A 24,395-nucleotide genomic window follows, 5' to 3' on the forward strand; every position below is an offset into this window, starting at 1 on the left:
GACCAGCGCGAGGGTGCGCCCTAGTGTTGTCCTCCCGCCGCCGCGCACCCGGAGGTCGGTCGCCGGAACGCAAAGCCAGTGTCGGAGCGCACCCGGAAGCAGCGCCGGCGCCCCCGGCCGGCTCCTGTGGCGGCTGCTTCTCTGCCAGCGCGTAAGGGCGGTGACGTGTTTAGTCTGGACGCGCAGCCGGGCGCGGGTGCCGGTGCGGAGAGGACTTGTACGATCTAGACGCAGCAGAAAGCTCCCGCTCAGCGCAAGGCCGTGCTTCCAAAGGGCGGTTCTCAGACCAGGTGCCGACGCTTCACGGCTCCAGGGAACTTGTCAGGAGTGCGAATTCTGGGCTCCATCCCAGACGGGGCTGGGGCCAGCGCTCTGTGCTTTTACAGGCCCCCGGGGGTGCCCGCGCTAGACGTCCACGTTTGTTTATGCGTAACTTCATCCTGGAAAAACAATAGGTGAATGCGGAAAAATGCACCCAGCTGAGCCGCGCTGCGTAGGAACGCACAAAACACACGCACGCACCTCAGCATCTCTCAGTGTCTTCAGTTCCTGTCGTGAGCCACAGCCATCCACATCTGGTGTTTCAACTTACCAGTGGGTTTCGGGTAACTCCCCATCGCTTCACAATAATTCACAGGCTGCAGCCCTTCCAATGCCCATGTCTAGAACTGAGAAATATAATAACCAAAACAAAAAACTCATTGGATTGGTTCAATAGTAGAATGGAGATGACAAGAGAAAAAGTCAGTGAATTTGAAGACAGATTAATAGAAATGATCTAATCTGACCAACAGAGGGAAAAAAAAGGAAAAAGAAAAAAGAACAAAAGGCACCTTCGGGACAATAACAAAAGGTCTAACATTCTTGCACTGAGAATCCCACAGAAGAGAAAGGGCTGAAAAAATGTTTGAAGAAGTAATGGCTGAAGATATCCCAAGTTTGGTGACACCTACAGATTCAAGAAGCTGAGCAAATAGGGTAAATCCAAAGACATCCATGGCCAGACACATCAAAATCAAATTACTAAAGACAAAAATTTTGCAAGCAGCCAGAGAGAGATGACATGTAGGTGAACGACCATTCTAATGACAGGAAGTGACATTTCTCAAGTGCTGAAAGAACTGTAAACTCAGAATTCTGTATCCAGCGAAAACATCTTTCAGGAATGAAGATGAAATAAAGACCTTCTCAGCTGAGGAAAACTAAACAGAATTTGCAACCAGCAGAACTAATCTAAAAGAACTGCTGAAAGAAATTTCTTCAGGCAAAAGGAAAATTATACCAGAAGGAAACTTGGAACATCAGGAATGAAAGAAAAGTAACAAAAATAGTAAATCTCTTGGTAAATGTAATAGACTACTATTCTTGAGTTCTTTAAAATATGTTTGGTGGTTGAATGCAAAAAAATTGTCTGATGGGGTTTTCAATGTAAGTATAGGTAATATATAAGACAGCTATAGCATAAATGGTGGGGGTGAGGAGACCTATACCGTGGTAAGGTTTCTACATGCCAATTGAAGTGATAAAATATTGATATAAGTAGGCTGTAAAAAGTTGAATACGTATTATATAATTCCTAGAGTAACCACTAAATAATAATAATAGGGAATAACAGGAAAATCTCTGATCACTTGGCAATTAAATGATACACTTCTAAATAATCCCTGACTGAAAGAGGATGTCTCAAGAAGGGAAATTAGAAAATATTTTGAGCTGAATAAAAATAGAATGTATAGCATTAAATGCTTATATTGGGGAAAAATCATCATCTAAGCTTGGATCAATCTAAGCTTCCACCTTAAAAAATTAGAGCATGTACTATACACTAGAAATTTGCTAAGAGAGATCACACACACACACAAGTGTGAGGTGAAGGATCTGGTCACTAATCTTAACGTGGTAGTCATTTCACAATATGTATCAAATCATCATACTGTATGTCTTAAGCTTACACAGTGTTACTTGTCGATTATATCACAATAATTGCTAGGCAAAAAAGCTAGAGTGGACCAAGTCAAGTAGAAGGAAAGAAATAAAATGTGAGAGAATTCAGTGAAGTTGAAAGTTCTATTATATATACTTTTTTGTTTTTAAAGCTTGTCGATACACACTGACTTGCCCATTAATGGGTTACAACCCAATTTGAAAAACATTGCCTTTTTTTTTTTTTTGAAAAACATTGCTTTTTATAACATAACTTCCAGAGGGAAAACTTCTGGACTCTCTTACTAATTTATAAGTTAATATCTGGGATATAACCAATTAAAAAATTGAGTTGAAGGCCTCACTAAAGGATGTAATTAACGAAATTTGTTCTCCTTTGTGAACCCTTCCTGACTCCATCAGGAAGATAATCCCTCCTGCTTCTGTGTTCCCAAATAGTACTTCTTCAACAAGCTAATAAACATTTTCAGGGTACTGAGGGGTGTAGCATACTGTTGGTCTCTCTCAAAATTGGGATCCCTGAGGGCAGAGATCTTACTCTCTCCTCTAGCTCCAGATTTCCTTTATGTGGGTCCAAGCTAGTGCTATTTGCTATATTTGAGATTTTAAAATTTTAATTCATTAATAAAGCAATAAACCCATTACATGTTAACAAAAATAACATTTTATGAAACTTACATTTTCCAAAAAACCAACCAGGAAAATGGCAGTTTTACATTTTTGCAAATCTCTTTCGTCTGACTTAATAGAAGATTTCCAGATTCTCCTATCTGCTTCTATATTCAATCTGTTGGAATATGGTGTTTTTGGTTGAAGTACATGAAGAAAATCCACTCATACACACAGATATATAGTCAGAAAGGGAGTATTTTAGGAGTCTTTTAAGAAGTTGTGGATATTCTCCAATACTACACCAAAATTCGACAAGTGGTGGTTTCTCAAAGGTTAGTTGCACTGTGGAATCTGCAACTCTTATCAATGTACTTTTTGTGTTCTGTTACATCTGGTAATGTGAATGGATTGTTTATGCATTCATGATAATATCATAGATGGGTCATTTGGAAAATATTGTTCCATTGAACTATACGGATCCACCAATTGTGGATACATTTAACTATTCATTATTGATTCAATAATTAATAATGAATTAATAATTCATTAATATCATCACTTTGATTTCATCAGAAGGTAGCGGGAAGCTGTCAAGCTGACTGTGGTAGATTAAAATTTTCCCTCAAAAACTCAAATTTTATGATTGGCAATAAACACTCAGTTGTTCAAGTACAATGGCATTCCAAGAAGAGTGGCCTGTTTGGGCCACAACTTACACAATTGCACAAATGCTTTTCTTCAAGACAACCAAGAAGTTTAGGCATACTTCCATTCAGTCACACAAAATACTGAAAAGACCATGAGTACTGTGAATAAAATATATAATTACTGATTCATCAAGTACATTGTTCAGTGAATGCATGGCAGTGAAGAAAACAATGAGTACTCAGTACCACTGCCTTGATTTGTGCTAAGGCACCAGCAGTTTGACCCACTGTTTATGCGCCAGCAGTGCAGATAGCAACACAGTGAAAGTATTATTGGATAAATAATTTTGAGCTAACAGCCCCTCCACAGACCACATTTTAATTGTTAGTCCAATGAAAAAAGTGCACTGCCAGGTCTCTGTATTCAGCTGCCCATCAGATGACCCTCATTAGGATCATCAAAGTAAGTCATTATACACTTGAATCATGGGGCCTCCTCACCTGATTCCATACTCACTAAGCAACCTTGTGATAAATGAATTGCCACCTAGTTAAACTTCAGGCAGAAAATGCTAAGTGGCTAGGCTGGTGCAATTGCTTGGTCCGCCTGTTACATTTCTCAGTGTAAATTAGTAAACTGCCATTATGCTTTTTATTAAAGTCTCTTACGAGCTTTGTTGAGTCAGCAGCCCTGAATCTAATCAATTTGGGTACACTGACAAGGTAGTTTCTGAGAGTAAATGCCATCTTATGAAAACTTTTCTGTACAATTTTTTTTATGACACCTTTGAAATTGTCTACATAGGGATGACACTTTATGAAAATTTCAAATATAAATTCAGAGATTTTTGGAGTCTAAAAACAAAAACTGACATGTAAAATGTTAAATACCCACAAAGTATATTTTCTCCAGGAATTTTATCCTAGTTATTTTGGGTTTTTTTGTTTGTTTTTAATCAGACCGGCCTTCCTTTTAATTAGTGTTTTTTTAAATTTATTGGAGTACAGTTGCTTTACAATATTGTGTTAGTTTCTGCTGTACAGCAGAGTGAATCAGTTATACATATACATATATCCCCTCTTACATATATCCCCTCCTTTTTAGATTTCCTTCCCTTTTAGGTCACCACAGAGCACTGAGTAGTTCCCTGTGCTATATAGCAGGTTCTCATTAGTTACCTATTTTATACATAGTAGTGTATATATGTCAATCCCAACTCCCAATTCATCCCACCCCACCCATTCCCCCTTGGTATCCATGTTTGTTCTCTACATCTGTGTGTCTATTTCTGCGTTGCAAATAAGTTCATCTGTACCATTTTTCTAGATTCCACATATAAGCGATATTATACGATATTTTTCTCTTTCTGACTTACTTCACTCTGTATGACAGTCTCTAGGTCCATCCACATCTCTGCAAATGGCACTATTTCGTTCTTTTATGGCTGAGTAATATTCCATTGTATATATGTGCCACATCTTTATCCATTCCTCTGTTGGTGGACATTTAGGTTGCTTCCATGTCTTGGCTATTGTAAATAGTGCTGCAGTGAACACTGGGGTGCATGTGTCTTTCTGAATTATGATTTTCTCTGGATATATGCCTAGGAGTGGGATTGCTGGGTCATATGGTAGTTTCTCCAGGAATTATTAAAATACTGTTATTGGGAGTTCCCACAAACTGCACAGCATGGCCAGAAAAAAAAAAGTTTGTTTAAAAAAAATATTGTGGGAATTCCCTGGTGGTCCAGTGGCTAAGACTCTGTGCTCCTAATTCAGAAGGCCCGTGTTCGATCCCTGGTCAGGAAACTATATCCCGCATGCCATGACTAAGAGTTCGCGTACTGCAGCTGAGGATCCCACACGCTGCAACTAAAGGTCCCACATGCTGCAATTAGGACGCAGTGCAGCCAAATAAATAAATAAATATTTTAAAAAATATATCGTTATTTTCTGAATTCTTGAGATAACTTTTTTTTTTTTTTTTTTTGGTTTTTTTGCTGCACCACGCAGCTTGTAGGATCTTACTTCCCTGATCAGGGATTGAACCCAGGCCCCTGAGTGAAAGGGCTGAGTCCTAACAACTGGACCGACAGGGAATTCCCTGTTCTACTCTATATAATTTCTTTAGTTATAGTCTGGTGCTTTGAACAGTGAACAAAAATTCTTTATTGATAAGGTGAGATTTAATTACGTGCAGGTACACAGAAACTCGCTTGTTCAACCTTCAACTCCTTTCTAGCAAGTCTTCCTGAAGCGTAGAGGCTGGAAAGCTATAAACTACATTTCCCAGATTCCTTTTTGCAGTTAAGGGTGTTCGATGTCCTTTAGGTTCTTTCCAATCAGATGCACTAAAGCGAGCCTTTACTTTGGAGCCACGTCCTGTGGGAAGGGAAGCAGGTGAGCCTGCGTGGAAGGTGGTGGAGGTGGACATGGAGCTGGCAGCCTCACTCAGCAGTTCCTGATCCCAGCACAGGCAACAGCAATGTGATGCTCCAGTTCTGCAGTGAGGTTTTGGGACATATTTCGGAAGATCGGGTAATTATTCTGTGAGCTACCTATATACCTCAATAAACCCTGTGAGTTTTAAACCACCTTGAGTGAATTCTGTTGCTTGTAGTCAAGAACTGACCACTTCACATTTTAATTACATTTCCTTTAACATAGTCATGTTTCTGGTTTCTTCAGTTTTATAGCAATATATCCTTCCTCAATTGCTTTTCTAAGCCGAGACAATGTCCCCTGTATATAGTTAAATGCTATTTAAAAAGTCAGGGGCTTCCCTGGTGGTGCAGTGGTTGGGAGTCCGCCTGCCAATGCAGGGGACACGGGTTCATGCCCCGGTCCGGGAAGATCCCACATGCCGCGGAGCGGCTGGGCCCGTGAGCCATGGCCACTAAGCCTGCGCGTCTGGAGCCTGTGGTCCGCAACGGGAGAGGCCACAGCAGTGAGAGGCCCATGTACCGCAAAAAAAAAAAAAAAAAAAAAAAGTCAAACCACTATGGCAATTGTTTTAGGATACAGCTATAATTTTATTACAAAACCATTCTTTTGGCATTAGTTGGTTACAGTGATAGCAAGATACTGTGAGTGTGGCAGAGCAGCTCTAATGTAACAACTGCACTCCCTGCTTTCTGAACTGAAATGTAAGTGACTCACATCCTTCACATACGCGTTGCCTGCAAACATTAACGCTGCAAATCCTGACACATACACCGTTTAGGGCAGTTGCTGCTAAGGGGTTACAGTGAATGCTGAAAGGCTACCAAGTTCCTCTGGGGACTTCCTGTTTCTCCTCCCTCCCCTGAATCACTCTGCTTAACAAGAATCAAATCACTCAGAACCAGTCTGAACAGCATTAGCACCCCAGGAGCATCACACTGGGTTCATGTTAAAAAGCAGTGCCCGTGTAATGTACGTTTCACACCACAGGCAAAGGGGATGATCGCTCTGGTTTTTAACTCCTGCGTTAGAGTCTCTTAGAAAAATAAAAGCATCCCATCAAGTTCTTCTAGATGGTGTTATTGCTGTACATTTGTAGGTGGGTCACTTTCTGTGCTGTGTTTGCTTTGAAGGGATCTTCCAATATATCTCCAATATTCCTTTCTTATAGTGTCCTTTTCTTTAGCTAGGATTTCACATAACTGAAAATGAACAACAAAAATTCATTAAAGGAAATGTGTAATTCAATCCCTAGGGCAAATGCATTTGGACTAGTACAGTTTCATTCAGGTCGTGATCAAATGAGATACACCACTAGAGTCACATACTATGTGCACTAGTGATATGGGTGTCACCCTAAACAGCAGAATAGCCCTGCACGGAATTCTGAGTGGCTGTGTTGAAAGGGGCATGAATACTCGTGTCGCTGGGCAGACCCAGCTTTGAGACTCCAAGAAGAAATCGCTGAGTCCTGCCAGCTTACCTCTAATGCTTTATTAAGAATGTCCTCCTTGTTGTCACATTGGTTTTCTAGCATGTCTTCATAGATGTCCACGAGAAAGGCAATTTGGTAGGGGGAACTGTGACTTGGTTGTAAATCAAGTAATTGATTTAACAGGTTGGGATACTTGGAAAGACCACGATCCTGCAAAATCCTAAAAAAAAAAAAAAAAGATTATTCCCAATTTTTAGAGGGAAGAACAAAAATAGTAGAAAGATCAAGAGAAAATGACCCCTGTAATATAAGCAAGAAAAGGAAACATTTTGAATGAGGTTGAAATGAAATGAAATTTTTAAATTAAATGTGAGCTTTATCATACATAATTAAGAGCTGGGTAAAATTAGCTAAAAAGAATAATGAAGTTTAAAAATAATCAATTGTAAGTCAAACTGCAACATACAAAATTAAAGGAAAAAAACTCCATTTTCTTAAAATTAAAAGTGAAGGAAAAAAACAGGAGAGACATTTCTGTGTCTTGAGATGGTTATTCATCCCTTTAGCTCTCCAGATATTATAGGCCCCAACCTCTGACAGATCTCCAAATGTGACTGAGCTCCATGCTTTGTGCATTTTGGGCCTGTTTCCTTGGAGACCCTTAAGTTTGACAAGGAGCCGGGTGATGTCAGTGGCAAGAGAAACCTTGCTGATTTAAGGAGTGAGACTTGTAACAGGAGATCTCCGGAAATGACAACAGAAAGGGTGGCTATGTGTCTGTGCAATCTGTTTCTAAGTGATTTGTCTTGTCTTCCCGTGATCCTGAGCTGAACAGAAACTGGTGTGTGTGTTCCGTTCTGTGACATAAAGACCCCAGGATTCATAAATGCAGTTAAAATTGTGTCACTGTCTACTCATGGACTATTCTAAAAACTGTGCTGGTATGTGCCTGGGAGGTTAAGGAAAGGGTAGAAGGTACTGTTCTTAGGTGTTATCATAACGCTATTACACTTCTGCTCTTAGATCCAGAAAAATGGAAAATTCTTTAGTGTCCTTTTGGAATCTGATTATGGAACATATTCCAAGATGACTCATGTTAGCAGGTTAAAAAAAAAAAGCAAAAACAACCTCTTACCCTTTCAAATAGTTCCAAGCACTTTCATTATGTGGTACTAGTTTGATCATTTCCAGAGTGTACCTGTAAGAAAAAGACCACAAATAAACGTGTATAACTCTGCAAGAGCAGTGCAATAATGAGAAACAGTCTTCCTATGGTGGTGGCAGAGCCTGGACATGAGCTTTCACTTATATCTGCTGGTGGACTTGGTACCTCCCTAGGTTATATCTGAGTTAGAGACTCCCTCGTGGCTGCAATGGTCAATTCTTATTTACAAAGTAATACGAAGGCTCAGTTCACAAATGGAAAAGAAGTTAACGTTGGAGACTGCCCTCTGAAGGAAATGTCAGCTACAACAAGGAGACTGTCCTTTTTTCGCTGAAGCAATCTTGGGGAAAATGTCTAAGATCTACTTATGCCAGAAAAATCATTACTCATTGAAAAAGGAGAACTAAATAATCCTGGAAGCTATAATAAAAAAGAGACAAGCATGGAGATTATATAGACAAAGAATAAAAATAAGAAACCAACAACAGCATATTTCTTATATTCCAAAACAAGAGTACCTGCAAACTATGATGTTATTCCATTCCAAATGGACGCTCCCTACTTTTCTCTTCCCCTTAACCAGATTATTAATTGTAATTTAGATCCAGTTACAAAAAATTCCAAGGGAGTTACAGAACTTTGCTTCACTATACACTTGCTCAAATTAGTGACTGACTAAAGTTTAGTAATCTTAGTTTTGTTGCAGTGCTGTTTTAACAGCATTTTTTTCACAGAAAGTAATAATAAACTCATTCAGCATTATGAAAATTATGAATATTATAAAGAAAGAAGCCTGGAGAAGAGAGTTAAGATAGGACACTAGATTGGAGACTGTGTGTGCGTGCTTTTTAAAAATTTAAATCACCAGAACCCTATATATAGAACAGATAAAATTAGAGCCAACTGCCCTGATCCAAGCAGAAGTAAGGGCAAGGGAGATGAAAGGCAGATGTACCATGAAATCAGCTCTTCCTAGGAGCTGTTGAAACAACTTTTATAATTAAAATATGACTATGATCTCATCAGGCTATAAAGATAATAAACATATTCAAATTTCAAACAAGACACTGAGACAAATTAGACAAAGTCAGAAAAGAGGTTTATGGATAGAATATAGAAATTCATGCCAATTCAGAAATTTCTAGATCTTATAACAGCATTTTGTATGCTACAGCAGTTTTCAACTGGGGGTGATTTGGGCTGGGGTGGGGTCTACTACTGAGATATAGGGCATAAAGGCTGAGAATGGAGCCACACATGCTGTAATGCACAGGACAACAAAGACTCATTGGCCCAAACCCTGCACGAGAGTAACATGGCATCTGGGGACTGTTATCTAAAATTTAATGAGATAGTTTTAAAATAAAGCTTCCTAGACACCATGAAATCTGAGTTCTTCTCTATCTACAGTAGCAACAATATTTTAAGAAACTTAAGCCTCTACAGTAGCAACAATATTTTAAGAAACTTAAGCCACTACAAAGTAAAGGTTTACTATACACCAGGGGCCCCCAACCCCCAGGCCGTGGACCACTCCCCATCGCTCACATTACCACCCAAACCATTCCCGCCACAGCCCCACCCCATCCCCGGTCCGTGAAAGAACTGTCTTCCACGAAACCAGTCCCTGGTGCCAAAAAGCTTGGGGACCGCTGCTATACACTATATTATTCGTAAATTTATCATTATAGGTTTCACCTAAGTATTCTGTCCTATTACTTCCATGAGGGTAGGATTGGGGCAATCTTGATCTTTGCTGTATCCCAACGCCTTTATGCCCTGTATCTCAGTAGTAACATGAGACATGGTAGGCACACAAATATTCTTTTAATGAGTGAACAAGCGAAGATTACTAACTGGACTTCTCTCTCTAATACAGCACGATCATTGTAGCCCATGGTGTTAGAAATTACGAAGTATCTTTGGTTCCAGACAGAGTTATTTCTCACATCCTCTTTGAGAAGTTGGTCTACATAATGCAGCTCATTATCCCAAAGTTTAAATTCCTAAAAGAAAATACAAAATAAAACATTCAATTAGAAATGTCCTATCATCTATTAACAACAAAAATAAATAAATAAAACTTCAGCAAAGCTAAGCAGGTAGAAATGAAGACATGGACTCATCACATATTTGGAGAGTGATGCTGAAGGTCAAGGAAATGGCGGGGCAAGAAAAGTCATCAAAGACAGAGGAATGGCGATGAGGAAGGAAAAATGAGGAAGTGAGAGTGAACACCCAGAGTGGCTGTCATTCAGGAGCATCTTGTGGAAAACAATTTAGATACCAAGCAGCATGTTTTAACTTTGACCCAAGAACTACTCTAAAGAATTAAATCAAAAGAAAAAAAAAAAAAGCATATCTAACTAAATGCTTATGCATTGTTTACAGTAAAAATGTGGAAGAAAAAAACCAAACTCAGTGATAAGACAATGATTAACTGTACTACTGTATATTAATTTGATGTGATTTGACATTATTACATATATTAAGTAAAAGGGAAGTATTCAAAAATGCTAAAATACATGTAGATAAATATACAATTGGATTTAGATATAAATTTTTACATTACAAAGCTGTTTTAATTTAAAAAATTATGGAGAGAACAAAGACAATTTGAAAAAGGAGTAAAAGGTCAAAACGTACAAATGCCACAAAAGTTGGGGATGTTAACTATGAAAAAGCTAACGGAGATACATTGCTTATTTGATACTAGCAAAAAACTAGAATTTCATAAAAAAAATACTAAATGTCTTTAGAAAATGTATTCCTTTAATCAAATTAGGAAAAGTTTAAATTTTTAAGCAATAAATTTTTTGGTGAAATACTCTTGGTATAATGAACAGTGCAGAAAGTAGCAATCCCTGGAAAAAATTCACTGGACACAACACTACAATTGTTTGCTGGAATAAATAAAAATGCCCAGAGTGGGAGTTATAACTATTTTTTCTTTTTTTTTTAAAGATTTTTTTGATGTGGACCAATTTTTAAAAGTCGTCATTGAATTTGTTACAATATTGCTTCTGTTTTATGTTTTGTTTTTTGGCCCCAAGGTATGGGGGATCTTAGCTCCCTGAACAGGATCGAACTTGCACCCCCTGCATTGTAAGGCAAAATCTTAACCAGTGGACCGCCAGGGAAGTCCCATAACTGTTTTCTTCTATTCAGGACTTAGCATAAGATTTTAACAAGTGGGCAGAAATAAAATATACAACAGTTAACTGTAAAATCATATTTCAAACTTTAAGCATGCAAAACCTTAATATGTAATATGTCCTTGTTAATTAAAATAACATAGCTGTATAAAAAATTTACAACTACTTTTTCTATTCAATTTGCTAGCAAATACATGACTCAAGTTCAATCCAAAAAGTATTTAAAAAGTCACTATTATTATTCTTTAATGTGAAGTTACTCACCAACATATCCAAAGAGATTATAAAGGTTAACCAACATGAAGGATGTCAGGTTTAATTAAGTATCTAATAATTCTTAATAATTATATATTGCTTGTAATGATCTACATGTGTGTTTAAGTATACTACAATTTAATAGTAATTAAATTATTTAATTTAGTTAAAAAAATAAAAATCTGTAAAACACAAGAAAGGCAATACCTGAATAACCCATTGTCGATGTTGCCAGGCGTGATAATTCTTTGCATCCTGATTAAGAATATCAGCAATAAACTCAAGCTCCTGAGATGGGTCTCTCAGCCATTCCACTAGCACTCGCCTATGATGCCTAAAGTCAAGAGAAGAAGTTTTGTGTTAATTTACCCCAAAACGAAAGTATCCGCTGCATGTGTTAGGTGATGTGGAGGGACACTCAAGAAACAGCAATTTATCTCTAATTCTCAAGACTGTACTAGAAAGAAAAGGTACTACAGAATAAACACTATGAGAAAAAATTTCAGAACACTAAGTAACAGCTGAGAAACATAAAACAGTGATTTGCACGTAAAATGAAACCAGATAATAAGAGCTTAAAGAAGGTTTATCTCAAGCTAAATCTGAAAGTACAGTAATCTCTTGACAACCACAATACCGTGTGAAAGAATTTTTCAACATGCCCAGATGTCACAGTGAGATTATGGGAAATGTGATACTATTTTATCAAGTATGGAAGCCCCTCTGGTTATCAACATGCTGTCAGTTTTCCTTAAGTCCTAAGTGCCACCATTCAAGCAACTTCTTATTCCACCAGTTTGTGGGCAGAATGGAATTCACTTCTTCTCTGGCAAGTAGCTATGACAAGTTGCAAGTCTGTCGAAAGAGGAGTTTCTGTACCAGGAAAATACTTCTAAGAGTTCTCTACTGGGTTCTATTTTTATAATTTTCTTTAGCTGAAATATTTATAAAAATCTATTAGTGAAAATGTTCTAAAATTCACTGTGGTGATGGCTGCATATATATACCCCTTAAATGGGTAAATAGTATGATATGTGAATTATATCTCAGTGAAGCTGTTTTTTAAAAAAACCCATTAGTACTCATTATACTAAAAGTGCGCAGGGATGATGGGGGAAAGGGGAAAGATTTAATGCTTAATGGGTGACCTATTCTACATGCATGGAAAATTTAAAAATTCATCTTAGAGAATATTAAGGCAAGAAACTACCAAGAGGAAGATCCTAGAGGGAACGGTTTCCAAATAATTTAAGAAGTCTTCCAAGTCAGTGAGCACAGTAATAATTTATTTTTCCAGGTTACTGGTAAATTCTATAATTCAGGAAAAACTTAAGAATTAGGTCCTCCAGTGTGTCAAAATGACTTCTCAGAAAAAAATACTAAGAAGCTCTCTCTGATGTTCTATGATTTAAAGAGTATTAATTAAATACAGGGATTTGATCTTACAGCATAAGTTTTCATAGTGAATTTAATAAAAAGTGACGTGGCATACAGGATTTGCATTACTTGTACTATACTAGTTATGATAGCAACTAGCGGAGTGGGCAATTTAAAATGTACCGTAATTAAAAACTGCTAGGTTTCCAACAGCAACTGCTCTGGGTTTCTTTTTTTCTTTTTAAATTTTTAAAATTTTATTTATTTTTGGTTGTGTTGGGTCTTCATTGCTGCACACGGGCTTTCTCTAGGTGCGGCGAGCGGGGTCTACTCTTCGTTCCAGTGCGTGGGCTTCTCATTGCAGTGGCTTCTCTTGTTGCGGAGCACGGGCTCTAGGCATGTGGGCTTCAGTAGTTGCAGCACGTGGGCTCAGTAGTTGTGGCATACAGGCTCTAGAGCGCAGGCTCAGCTGCTGTGGTGCACGGGCTTAGCTGCTCCGTGGCATGTGGGATCTTCCCGGACCAGGACTCGAACCTGTGTCTTCCGTATTGGCAGGTGGATTCTTATCCACTGAGCCACCAGGGAAGCCCACTCTGGGTGTCTTGTATTTTGTTTTTCATAACGATAGGTGACAACGTGTTAATGACAGTATCTGCAGCGTCCAGAAAAAGAAGCTACTTCTCTTCAGCAAAAACTAGATGTAATCAAATGCTGAGAATGCTTGTGATGTCTGGATTTTTTTTTTTCTTTTAAGATAAAATGGTACATAGTTTATATATCTCTTCAAGTACTTTTCTGGATTTTCTTTTGGCCACAACACACAGCTTGTGGGATCTCAGTTCCCCGACCAGGTACTGAACCTGGGCCACGGCAGTGGAAGCGCTGAATCCTAACCACTAGACCACCAGGGAACTCCCTTCTGGAGCTATAACCTCCAAATATTTATATAAAAGCACCTTAATTCCGAAGAGTCAATGCCTTTTAAATGAGGGACTGAAACTCTCTAGCTAATCACTTTTGTCAATAAAACAGCTCTTTCATAAGGCAATTTCTCAGGAATGCAACCATCATGCACTTACAAAGAAAGAAGCTACACAGGTAAAGTTGTTTAAAATTCTACAAATGGAAATCCACAACAGCTAGCACTTCCATGCTTTGCCAAATGTTCAGTTACTCACTGTCAGATCTATTACGTTCTAATTCTTTGAAAATTAAGTATCTACTTATGGTTTGTACTCCTTAACGACCGTATTTGATCATGCAGATTATTATTAGCCAACTGGCCCAGAGAGCAGTTCACTCTCCGCATGTGTCCACAGCTGGGGAGCTGTTCCTTCTCCTAAGGCTAACCTATGTGTTGGATCTCTTCCCAACTCCAAGCAAGCCCTTGCTCTATCCCCCTTTTCTCCAGAATTCTCACCTTCTCTCTTTCTAGTAACTCTCCCCACACCATGAAGTCTTTGCCACTTTGGAAAAACAAAACCCAAAGACACAGCCCTGACTAGCTGCTTGCTCCGTCTTCTCTCTCATCAGCGATTCAAGCACTGCTCCGTGGCTCATTTCCTCTTCCCACCCCTGCCCTGCCCCACCCCTGGTGGGAGGACTGCTCGTGCCAAGACCAGTCACTGGCAACTGCCTAACTTAAAAATCCCACGGGTCATCTCTAGCCCTTGCTCTCCTCGACCTCTCAGCAGCAGCTGATACTGTCATCCACCCCTTTCTTCTTGAAACTCTCCCTTCTCTTGGTTTCTGTGAGGACACTAGCTTCTGGTTTCCTTCCTCAGTCGTCCTGGACCACCTCTCTGCATGACACTGATGCTCACCAGTGTTCTGTCCCCAACCTTCTCTAATTCTCCTTGAGCATCCTCATCCAGAGCTGTGACTGCCACTCCAGAGAAGCATTTTTCAGTCACTTACTGGACAACTGGACAACTTTACACAGGTTTTCCATAAGCACATCAAGTTCTACTTTTCTAGTACTGAATCCATCCTCCTTTCGCAAAAATGTGCTGCTTTGTTTCCCAAAATTCCCCAAGTGGTCAGCACCACCATTCACCCAATGGTCAAGCCAAAAATATAGACATCATTCTTCTCTGTCACTCCCCTGATAAGTTTAACTTCAAAGCCTGTTGCTTCTGCCTCCAAAACCTCTCTCACATCTACCCTTCTCTCTCCCATATCCTACCACACTCCCCCCTGGCTCCCACACTGCCAGTGGCCCACCAGAACTGTGAGCCTGTTCCGCTATCCTCCACCCTGCTGTCAGGGTAAAGCTCCTGAGACACAAATCTAATCATACTACTTCCTTAATTAAAATTTGTCAGGAGGTCTCCACTGCAGCTAAGATCAATCCCCAAACCCTTACCAACGTTCATAAGGCCCTTTATGATCTCGTCCTAGGGCCCCCAAATGTACTCTAATCACATGGAATTACATGCAGTTCCCAGAGTGCACCAAGCTCTTTCATGCCTCTTCTCCCCGGAATATTCTCTTTGCCTCAGCAGTCTTTCTTCTCAGAAATCATCCTTAAATCTCAGGCATAAAGACAGGGTGTGTGTGCTAGTCATTACCCGGGAAAAACATCCAGTGGAGGAAAGCCCTGCATGAAGAGCAGGCAGTCAGTGGCACAGAAGTGGAGACAGCTCTTGACGGTCACCATGCTGCTGCTTCTCCTTCACCATGACCACGGCAACGCCACCTCCTCCACCTCCTCTTCCTCGACCGCCACCTCCATCACCACAGTCGCTACCATTCATGGGGGGCTCACTAAATGCTGGGTACTGTCCGGACTCTTTCTTTCCTATTTGTTCTCGGTCCTCCTGTTCCCTAACTTCTCTTTTCCCCCACTGTGTCCTGCTCCCCCATCCTCTTGTCTAAGCTAAGTTAGGGGCTTAATTTTTATAACAAATACACACTGTAAAAAACCCTAACATTATATTTTTCACACTGCTCTGTAAAATAACTGGTTTTATTATTTGCTTTCCCTTTTAAATGGTGTCGCATTCATTTTTGTACCCCCAACATCAATAAGAAATTTTTAATAAGCAAATGAATAAAAGATGAAATACCAGAGAGTCATTTTATAACACACTGAATAGAAACATTTTTTCAGATTTTTCACTCAATTTTTTTCCTGACTCTAGTACTATTACGTGCTAATGTCGAAGTCTGAAATAATTACGGCAGCAAACATTTGAGTGTTAACTATGGGTCAAGCACCACTTCAAGCACTAAACATAAAGTTATCTCAGGTACTCCCAACAACACCGTTAAGCCTGGTGACATTAGCTCCGATGCAAGCACTGTAATCATAAAGAAAAAAACAATTCCCTACGGTTTCGTCACCCACTGGCAGGTACTATTAGCATAGTGACTTATTTCCTTCCTATTTTCATCTTACCAAACTTGATAGTTTTTGGGCTGTTCCTCAATTATTGCCGTGATGTAGTTCATTTCCTCATGTAGATCCTTTTGAAGTGACTTTAAGAGAACTCTCCGAAAATGCCTACAGCAAACATCAAGCATCCAAAGTCTCATTACTCCACATAAATTGCCCAGCCACAGTATCAAATGAAGTCACAAGACAACAACATAGACACATTTTTGGTAGGTATTCTATATAACCAGTAATTTAGCAACTTAACTGCTTGTCGTTGTCCAAACTCATACAACTATCTGATGAACAGAAGAATAAGGCATTTTGAAGCAAAATAGTGAAAGGCAGCAAATGTGAGACAGAAGAAAAGACAACCAACAAATGATTATTTCCAGGTAATACTCTGGTTACTAGTGTTCTATTACACAAGAATCAAAAACATCTCTTTCCCCATATGGTATAAGCTGTTCATTTAGATACATTACTCATATAATAAATTAATTTCATTACAAACATTATCATATATTTTATTTTTAGAACCACCCTAAAAATGTTACTTATAAATGAAACAAGTTTCTCTTTAATTTTTTCACAGGTGAAGTCAAACCATTAAAAAAACCTTTTCCCTAAAGACATGATTAGTTCTAGTCTATTTTCACTTCAAAATTTCAAAATATTCCAACTCAATATATAATGAGACAAAAACTACTTTATTTTTTTATTTTCTTTTTTTTAATACATCTTTATCGGAGCATAATTGCTTCACAATACTATGTTCGTTTCTGCTGTATAACAAAGCGAATCAGCCATATGTATACATATATCCTCATATCCCCTCCTTCGTGAGCCTCCCTCCACCCTCCCCATCCCACCCCTCTAGGTGGTCTCAAAGCACCAAGCTGATCTCCCTGTGCTATGCTGCTGCTTCCCACTAGCTATCTATTTTACATTTGGTAGTGTACATGTCGATGTTACTCTCACTTTGCCCCAGTTTCCCGACCACCCCGTGTCCTCAAGTCCATTTCTATGTTTACGATTTTATTCCTGCCCTGCCACTAGGTTCAGCAGTACCATTTTTTTTTGATTCCATATATATGTATTAGCATACGGTATTTGTTTTTCTCTTTCTGACTTACTTCACTTTGTATGACAGACTCTAGGTCTGTCCACCTCACTAAAAATAACTCAATTTCGTTTCTTTTTATGGCTGAGTAATATTGCATTGTATATATGTGCCACATCTTCTTTATCCATTCATCTGTCGAGGAACATTTAGGTTGCTTCCATGTCGTGGCTATTCTAAATAGTGCTGCAATGAACATTGTGGTACATGTCTCTTTTTGAATTATGGTTTTCTCAGGGTATATGTCCAATAGTGGGATTGTTGGATCACACGGTAGTTCTATTTTTAGTTTTTTAAGGAACCTCTATACTGTTCTCCATAGTGGTTTTATCAATTTACCTTCCCACTAACAGTGCAGGAGGGTTCCCTTTCACCACACCCTTTCCAGCATTTACTATTTCTAGATTTTTTGATAATGGCCATTCTGACTGGTGTGAAGTGATACCTCACTGTAGTTTTGATTTGTACTTTGCTAATAATTAGTGATGCTGAGCATCTTTTCATGTGCCTCTTGGCCATCTGTACATCTTCTTTGGGGAAATGTCTATTTAAGTCTTCCACGCATTTTTTTTTTTTTTTTTTTTTTTTGCGGTACGCGGGCCTGTCACTGTTGTGGCCTCTCCCATTGTGGAGCACAGGCTCCGGACGCGCAGGCTCAGCGGCCATGGCTCACGGGCCCAGGCGCTCCGCGGCATGTGGGATCTTCCCAGACCGGGGCACGAACCCGTGTCCCCTGCATTGGCAGGTGGACCCTCGACCACTGTGCCACCAGGGAAGCCCTTCCACGCATTTTTTAATTGGGTTGTTTGTTTTTCGATATTGAGCTCCATGAGCTGTTTGTATATTTTGGAGATTAATCCTTTGTCCATTGTTTAATTTGCAAATATTTTCTTCCATTCTGAGGGCTGTCTTTTCGTCTTGATTAGGTTTCCTTTGCTGTGCAAAAGCTTTTAACTTTAATTAGGTCCCATTTGTTTATTTTTGTTTTTATCTTCATTACTCTTAGGAGGTGGGACAAAAAAGATCTTGCTGTATTTTATGTCAAAGAGTGTTTTTCCTATGTTTTCCTCTAAGAGTTTTAGAGTGTCTGGTCTTACATTTAGGTCTTTAATCCATTTTGAGTTTATTTTTGTGTATGGTGTTAAGGAGTGTTCTGATTTCATTCTTTTACATGTAGCTGTCCAGTTTTCACAGCACCACTTATTGAAGAGGCTGTCTTTTCTCCACTCTATGTTCTTGCCTCCTTTGTCATAGATTAGGTGACTATATGTGCATGGGTTTATCTCTGGCCTTTATATCCTGTTCCATTGATCTATATTTCTGTTTTTGTGCCAGTACCACACTGTCTTGATTACTCTAGCTTTGTAGTATAGTTTGAAGTCAGGGAGCTTGATTCTTACAGCTCCGTTTTTCTTTCTCAAGATTGCTTTGGCTATTCGGGGTCTTTTGTGTTTCCATACAAATAGTAAAATTTTTTGCACTAATTCTGTAAAGAATGCCATTGATAGTTTGATAGGGATTGCACTGAATCTGTAGATTGCTTTGGGTAGTATAGTCATTTTCACAATATTGATTCTTCCAATCCAAGAACATGGTATATTTCTCCATCTGTTCACATCATCTTTGATTTCTTTCATCAGTGCTTTATAGTTTTCTGAGTAGAAGTATTTTGCCCCCTTAGGTAGGTTTATTCCTAGGTATTTTATTCTTTTTGTTGCAATGGTAAATGGGATTGTTTCCAGAAATGGGTTTGCCCATTTTCTGGAGAGTTTTTGTAAATGGGTGTTGAATTTTGTCAAAAGCTTTTTCTTTTTCTGCATCGATTGAGATGATCATACACTTTTTTATTCTTTAATTTGTTAATATGGTGTGTCACATTGATTGATCTGCGTATACTGAAGAAACCTTGCATCCCTGGGATAAATCCCACTAGCTCATGGTGTATGATCCTTTTAATACGTTGTTGGATCCTGTTTTTTAGTATTTTGTTGAGGATTTTTGTGGCTGTGTTCGTCAGTGATATTGGTCCATAATTTACTTTTTTTGTGATATCTTTTTCTGGTTTTGGTATCAGAGTGATGGTGGCTTCGTAGAATGAATTTGCGAGTGTTCCTCCCTCTATAATATTTTGGAAGAGTTTGAGAAGGATGGGTGTTAGCTCTTCTCTAAATGTTTGATACAATTCACCTGTGAAGCCATCTGGCCCTGGACTTTTGTTTGTTGGAAGATTTTTAATTACAGTTTCAATTTCATTACTTGCAGTAGGTCTGTTTATATTTTCTAATTCTTCCTAGTTCTTTCTTGGAAAATTGTACCTTTCCAAGAATTTGTCCATTTCTTCATGGTTGTCCATTTTTCTGGCATATAGTTGTTTGTAGTAGTCCCTTATAATCCTTTGTATTTCTGTGGTGTCCGTTGTGATTTCTTCTTTTTCGTTTCTAATTTTATTGATTTGCATCCCCTCCCTTTTTTTCTTGGTGAGTCTGGCTAAGGGTTTATCAATTTTGTTTATCTTCTCAAAGAACTAGCTTTTAGTTTTACTGATCTTTGCTATAGTTTTCTTCATTCCTATTTCATTTATTTCTGCTCTGATATTTATGATTTCTTTCTTTCTACTGACTTTGGGTTTTCTTTGTTCTTCTTTCTCTACTTCCTTTAGGTGTAGGGTTAGATTGTTTGAGACTTTTCTTGTTTCTTGAGGTGAGATCGAATTGCTATAAACTTCCCTCTTAGAACTGCTTTTGCTGCGTCCCATAGGTTTTTGGTTGTGTTTCTGTTGTCATTTGTTTCTATGTATTTTTTATTTCTTCTTTGATTTCTTCAGTGATCTCTTGGTTATTTAGTAGTGCACTGTTTAGCCTCCATGTATTTGTGTTTTTTACAGTCTTTTTCCTATAACTGATTTCCAATCTCATAGCATTGTGGTCAGAAAAGATGCTTGATATGCTTTCAATTTTCTTAAATTTTCCGAGGCTTGATTTGTGACCCATGATGTGATCTATCCTGGAGAATGTTCTGTGTGCACCTGAAAAAAAAGTGTATTCTGCCACTTTTGGGTGCAATGTTCTATAAATATCAATTAAATCTATCTGGTCTATTGTGTCATTTAACGCTTGTGTTTCTTTATTTTCTGTTTGGATGATCTGTCCATTGGTAAGTGGGTTGTTAAAGTCCCCTATTATTATTGTGTTACTGTCGATTTCTCCTTTCCTGGTTGTTAGCATTTGCCTTATGTATTGAGGTGCTCCTATGTTGGGTGCATAAACATTTATAATTGTTATATCTTCTTCTTGGATTAATCCCTTGATCATTATGTAGTGTCCTTCCTTATGTCTTGTAACAGTCTTTATTTTCAAGTCTATTTTATCTGATATGAGTATTGCTACTGCAGCTTTCTTTTGATTTCCATTTGCATGCAATATGTTTTTCCATCCCCTCACTTTCCACCTGTACGTGTCCCTACATCTGAAGTGCGTCTCTTGTAGACAGCATATATATGGATCTTGTTTTTGTATCTATTCAGCCAGTCTGTGTCTCTTGGTTGGGGCATTTAATCCATTTACATTCAAGGTTATTATCGATATGTATATTCCTAGTACCATTTTCTTAATTGTTTTGGGTTTGTTTTTGTAGGTCTTTTTCTTCTCTTGTGTTTCCCGCCTAGAGAAGTTTCTTTAGCATTTGTTGTAAAGCTGGTTTTGTGGTACTGAATTCTCTTAGCTTTTGCTTGTCTGAAAAGCTTTTAATTTCTCCATCAAATCTGAATAAGATCATTGCTGGACAGAGCAGTCTTGGTTGTAGGTTTTTGTCTTTCATCACTTCAAGTATACCTTGCCACTCCCTTCTGGTTTGCAGAGTTTGTGCTGAAAAATCAGCTGTTAACCTTTTGGGGATTCCATTGTATGTTATTTTTGTTTTTCCCTTGCTGCTTTTAATATTTTTTCTTTGTATTTAATTTTTGTTAGTTTTAGTATGTCTTGGTGTTTCTCCTAGGGTTTATCCTGTATGGGATTCTCTGTGTTTCCTGGACTTAGGTGACTATTTCCTTTCCCACATTAGGGAAGTTTTCCACTATAATCTCTTCAAATATTTTCTCAGACCACTTCTTTTACTCTTCTTCTTCTGGGACCCCTATAATTTGAATGTTGGTGCGTTTAGTGTTGTCCCAGAGCTATCTGAGATTGTCTTCAATTCTTTTCATTCTTTTTTCTTTATTCTGTTCCTCGGCAGTTATTTCCACCATTTTATCTTCCAGCTCACTTATTCGTTCTTCTGCCTCAGTTATTCTGTTATTGATTCCTTCTAGTGTATTTTTCATTTCAATTGTGTTGTTCATCTCTGTTTCTCTGTTCTTTAGTTCTTCTAGATCTTTGTTAAACATTTCTTGTATTTTCTCAATCAGTGCCTCCATTTTATTTCTGAGATTCTGAATCATCTTTACTATCATTACTGTGAATTTTTTTTCAGGTAGATTGCCTATTTCCTCTTCATTTATTTGGTCTTATGTTTTTAACTTGCTCCTTCACCTGTGATATATATTTAGCAGTCTCATTTTTTTTTTTTGATGGTGGGATTGTGCTCCTGTCTTACTTGTTCTTTGGCCTGAGGCGTCCAACACTGGAGTTTGTTGGCTGTTGGGTAGGGCTGGGTCTTGGTGCCGAGATGAGGACCTCTGGGAGACCTCACCGCAATGAATATTCCCTGGGGTCTGAGGTGCTCTGTTAGTCCAGTGGTTCAGACTCGGAACTCCTACCACAGGAGCTTCAGTCCTACCCCTGGCTCAAGCACCAAGATTTTGAAAACTGCGCAGAGCAGCAAAAAAATAAATAAATAAATAAGAAGAAGAAGAAAGAGTAAAAAATAAAATTAGACTAGGAAACTAACAAGTATGTTAGAAAGAGTATAAAAATAAAAATATAGATGAAACAACCGTAAGGTAAAACAGAATCACAATAGTAAACAAGAGCAGAAGGGAAAAAAAAAACAAGAGCAGAAGGAACAAAAAAAAAGGTAGAAAAGGCCTTGGCTGTGGAGGGTGGGGCCTAAGCAAGGGTGAGGTTTGGGCAGTGGGTGGGGCCTATGCTTAGGACTCACACAGCTGGAAAAGGCCCTGGGGCGGTGTGGGGGGGGGTGGGGCTTAGGCTCAATGGAACAGAAGGGGCCCAGGCCTGCCTCTGGTCTCAGAGGACGGGGGACCCGGCCTGGGAGCCCAGCTGGCTTCCTGGGCCCAAGTGGGCGGGGCAAACGCCCTCTGCTCCTCTCCTGCTCCTGCCGTCCTGGAGGGCCCCTCCTGCTGCCTCTCCTCCTCTCCCCCGGCCTCCCTCCTATGCCTCCAGGACCCACGCATCCTGGAGGGGGCTTTGGAGGGCGGGAGACCTGGCCTGGGAGCCCAGCAGGCTTCCCAGGCTCAAGTGAGTAGGGCAAATGCTGGGCACTCTGCCCGCTCCAATCTGAGCCCCCGAGGGTCCCTCCAGGCATAGGAACCCCTCCCCTCTCAGCCACCCCTCAGGGGCGCTGGTCCTGTCTGGCCTCCACTTCTCCTCCCTGCTCAGTCCCCCCACGTCCTACCGGTTCACTTGGGGGTTCCTCCCATCTCCTTGGGCTTCGAGGTCCCCCACCAGTGTCTGGCAAGTGCCCTAGTTGTGGGGAGATGCCAACTCTGTGTCTTCCCATACTGCCATCTTGACTCCAACCCCCCAAAAAACTACTTTAAAAGTTATCTCTTAAAATGAAATGCTAAATAGAGGAAATGACAGTATTCCTCTATTATAATTAGTTTAAAGAAAATAAGGCTTCACAGAGCACATACACATACAGGCAGCCTGGTTCATATGGGTAATTTCAGGTATACTGTTTTTAAGAAAACAGCAAATAAACTTAGGAAATTTTAAATGCATTCTAAGTTGCTCTGAGCTGTGTACAGTCAGGAATTTCTTACAAGCTAAAAATGTGCATATTAGAGACATAAAGTGATGGACAAGCACCCTAACAGCTCTAGATAATCCTACTAAAATGACAGTAAAGAAATAAAAAGGGTATAAATCCACAAGGATGAGGGGATACCACAGCAATTGGAAGAGGTCAACAAAACGATGGAAAATGGTAAGCTGATAAGTTTTGACTGACTTAGAAAACCAGAAAGTGCTAAAAACCTGTCAACTGAGGAAGAAAGGTTCAGAAATCAGATGTATCAGGTATTTCCAAAACTGGAAGTCAAGGGTGGGGCTGAAAACATTTTAAAATGTAGACAGAGTCCTCAGCAGCCAAGATCCTTCCTCCAACCCTGAGCAGAGAGGTGACAACATCTCCCAACCTGGGTGTGTGTGTCTGTCTGTCTGTCTTTTTCTTCCTCACACAGAGCTCCTAAAACCCTTGTAAATTCCTGAGTGATAAGAGCACTCGGGCATCCCTTCTACTGAGGTGATTCTGGTCGGGCTCCTGGATGGCTCCTGGTCACCAGAAAGACCAAGCCTTGATTAGAAACTTGGAATGTTCAGCCCCACCTCCCATCTTCCAGACAGGAGAGAAGGGCTGGAAATGGAGTTAATAATCGATCGTGTCCACGTGAGGAAGCCACCATTAAATCCCAACAGTAGGGGATTTAGAGAGCTTCCAGGTGGGTGAACACATCCATGTACCAGGAGGGTGATGCACCTCAACCCCACAGGAACAGAAGCTCCTGTGCTCGGGACCCTCCCAGATGTCACCCTATGCACCTTTTCATCTGGCTGTGCATCTCTGTGTTTTATCATATCATTTAATAAACTGGTAAACATAAGTAAGTGTTTCACTGAGTTCTGTGAGCTGCTCTAGCAAATCAGTTGAACCCAAGGAGGGAACTGTGGAACCTCTGATTTATGGCCC

At 39.5% G+C, this 24,395-nt stretch overlaps 1 protein-coding gene across 2 annotated transcripts in view; it reads right to left on the reverse strand.

Annotated features, from left to right (window-relative positions):
* Positions 1-6,211: 6,211 nt before the first annotated feature.
* Positions 6,212-24,395, reverse strand: part of FNTA (farnesyltransferase, CAAX box, alpha) — a 30,266-nt gene continuing 12,082 nt past the window's right edge. Inside the window, exons 4-9 of one of the 2 annotated variants that reach the window (XM_060136244.1) lie at positions 16,433-16,537; positions 11,863-11,989; positions 10,103-10,251; positions 8,216-8,278; positions 7,129-7,300; positions 6,212-6,847 (exon numbers count right to left, since the gene is read on the reverse strand). In XM_060136244.1, coding sequence (XP_059992227.1) covers positions 6,725-6,847; positions 7,129-7,300; positions 8,216-8,278; positions 10,103-10,251; positions 11,863-11,989; positions 16,433-16,537 — 739 coding nt within the window. In that variant the 3' untranslated portion in view covers positions 6,212-6,724. The remainder of the gene's footprint in view (positions 6,848-7,128; positions 7,301-8,215; positions 8,279-10,102; positions 10,252-11,862; positions 11,990-16,432; positions 16,538-24,395) is intronic. The other variant, XM_060136246.1, reaches the window with a different exon arrangement.

The sequence above is a fragment of the Lagenorhynchus albirostris genome, chromosome 21 (assembly GCF_949774975.1).
Source record: "Lagenorhynchus albirostris chromosome 21, mLagAlb1.1, whole genome shotgun sequence".
NCBI lineage: Eukaryota > Metazoa > Chordata > Mammalia > Artiodactyla > Delphinidae > Lagenorhynchus > Lagenorhynchus albirostris.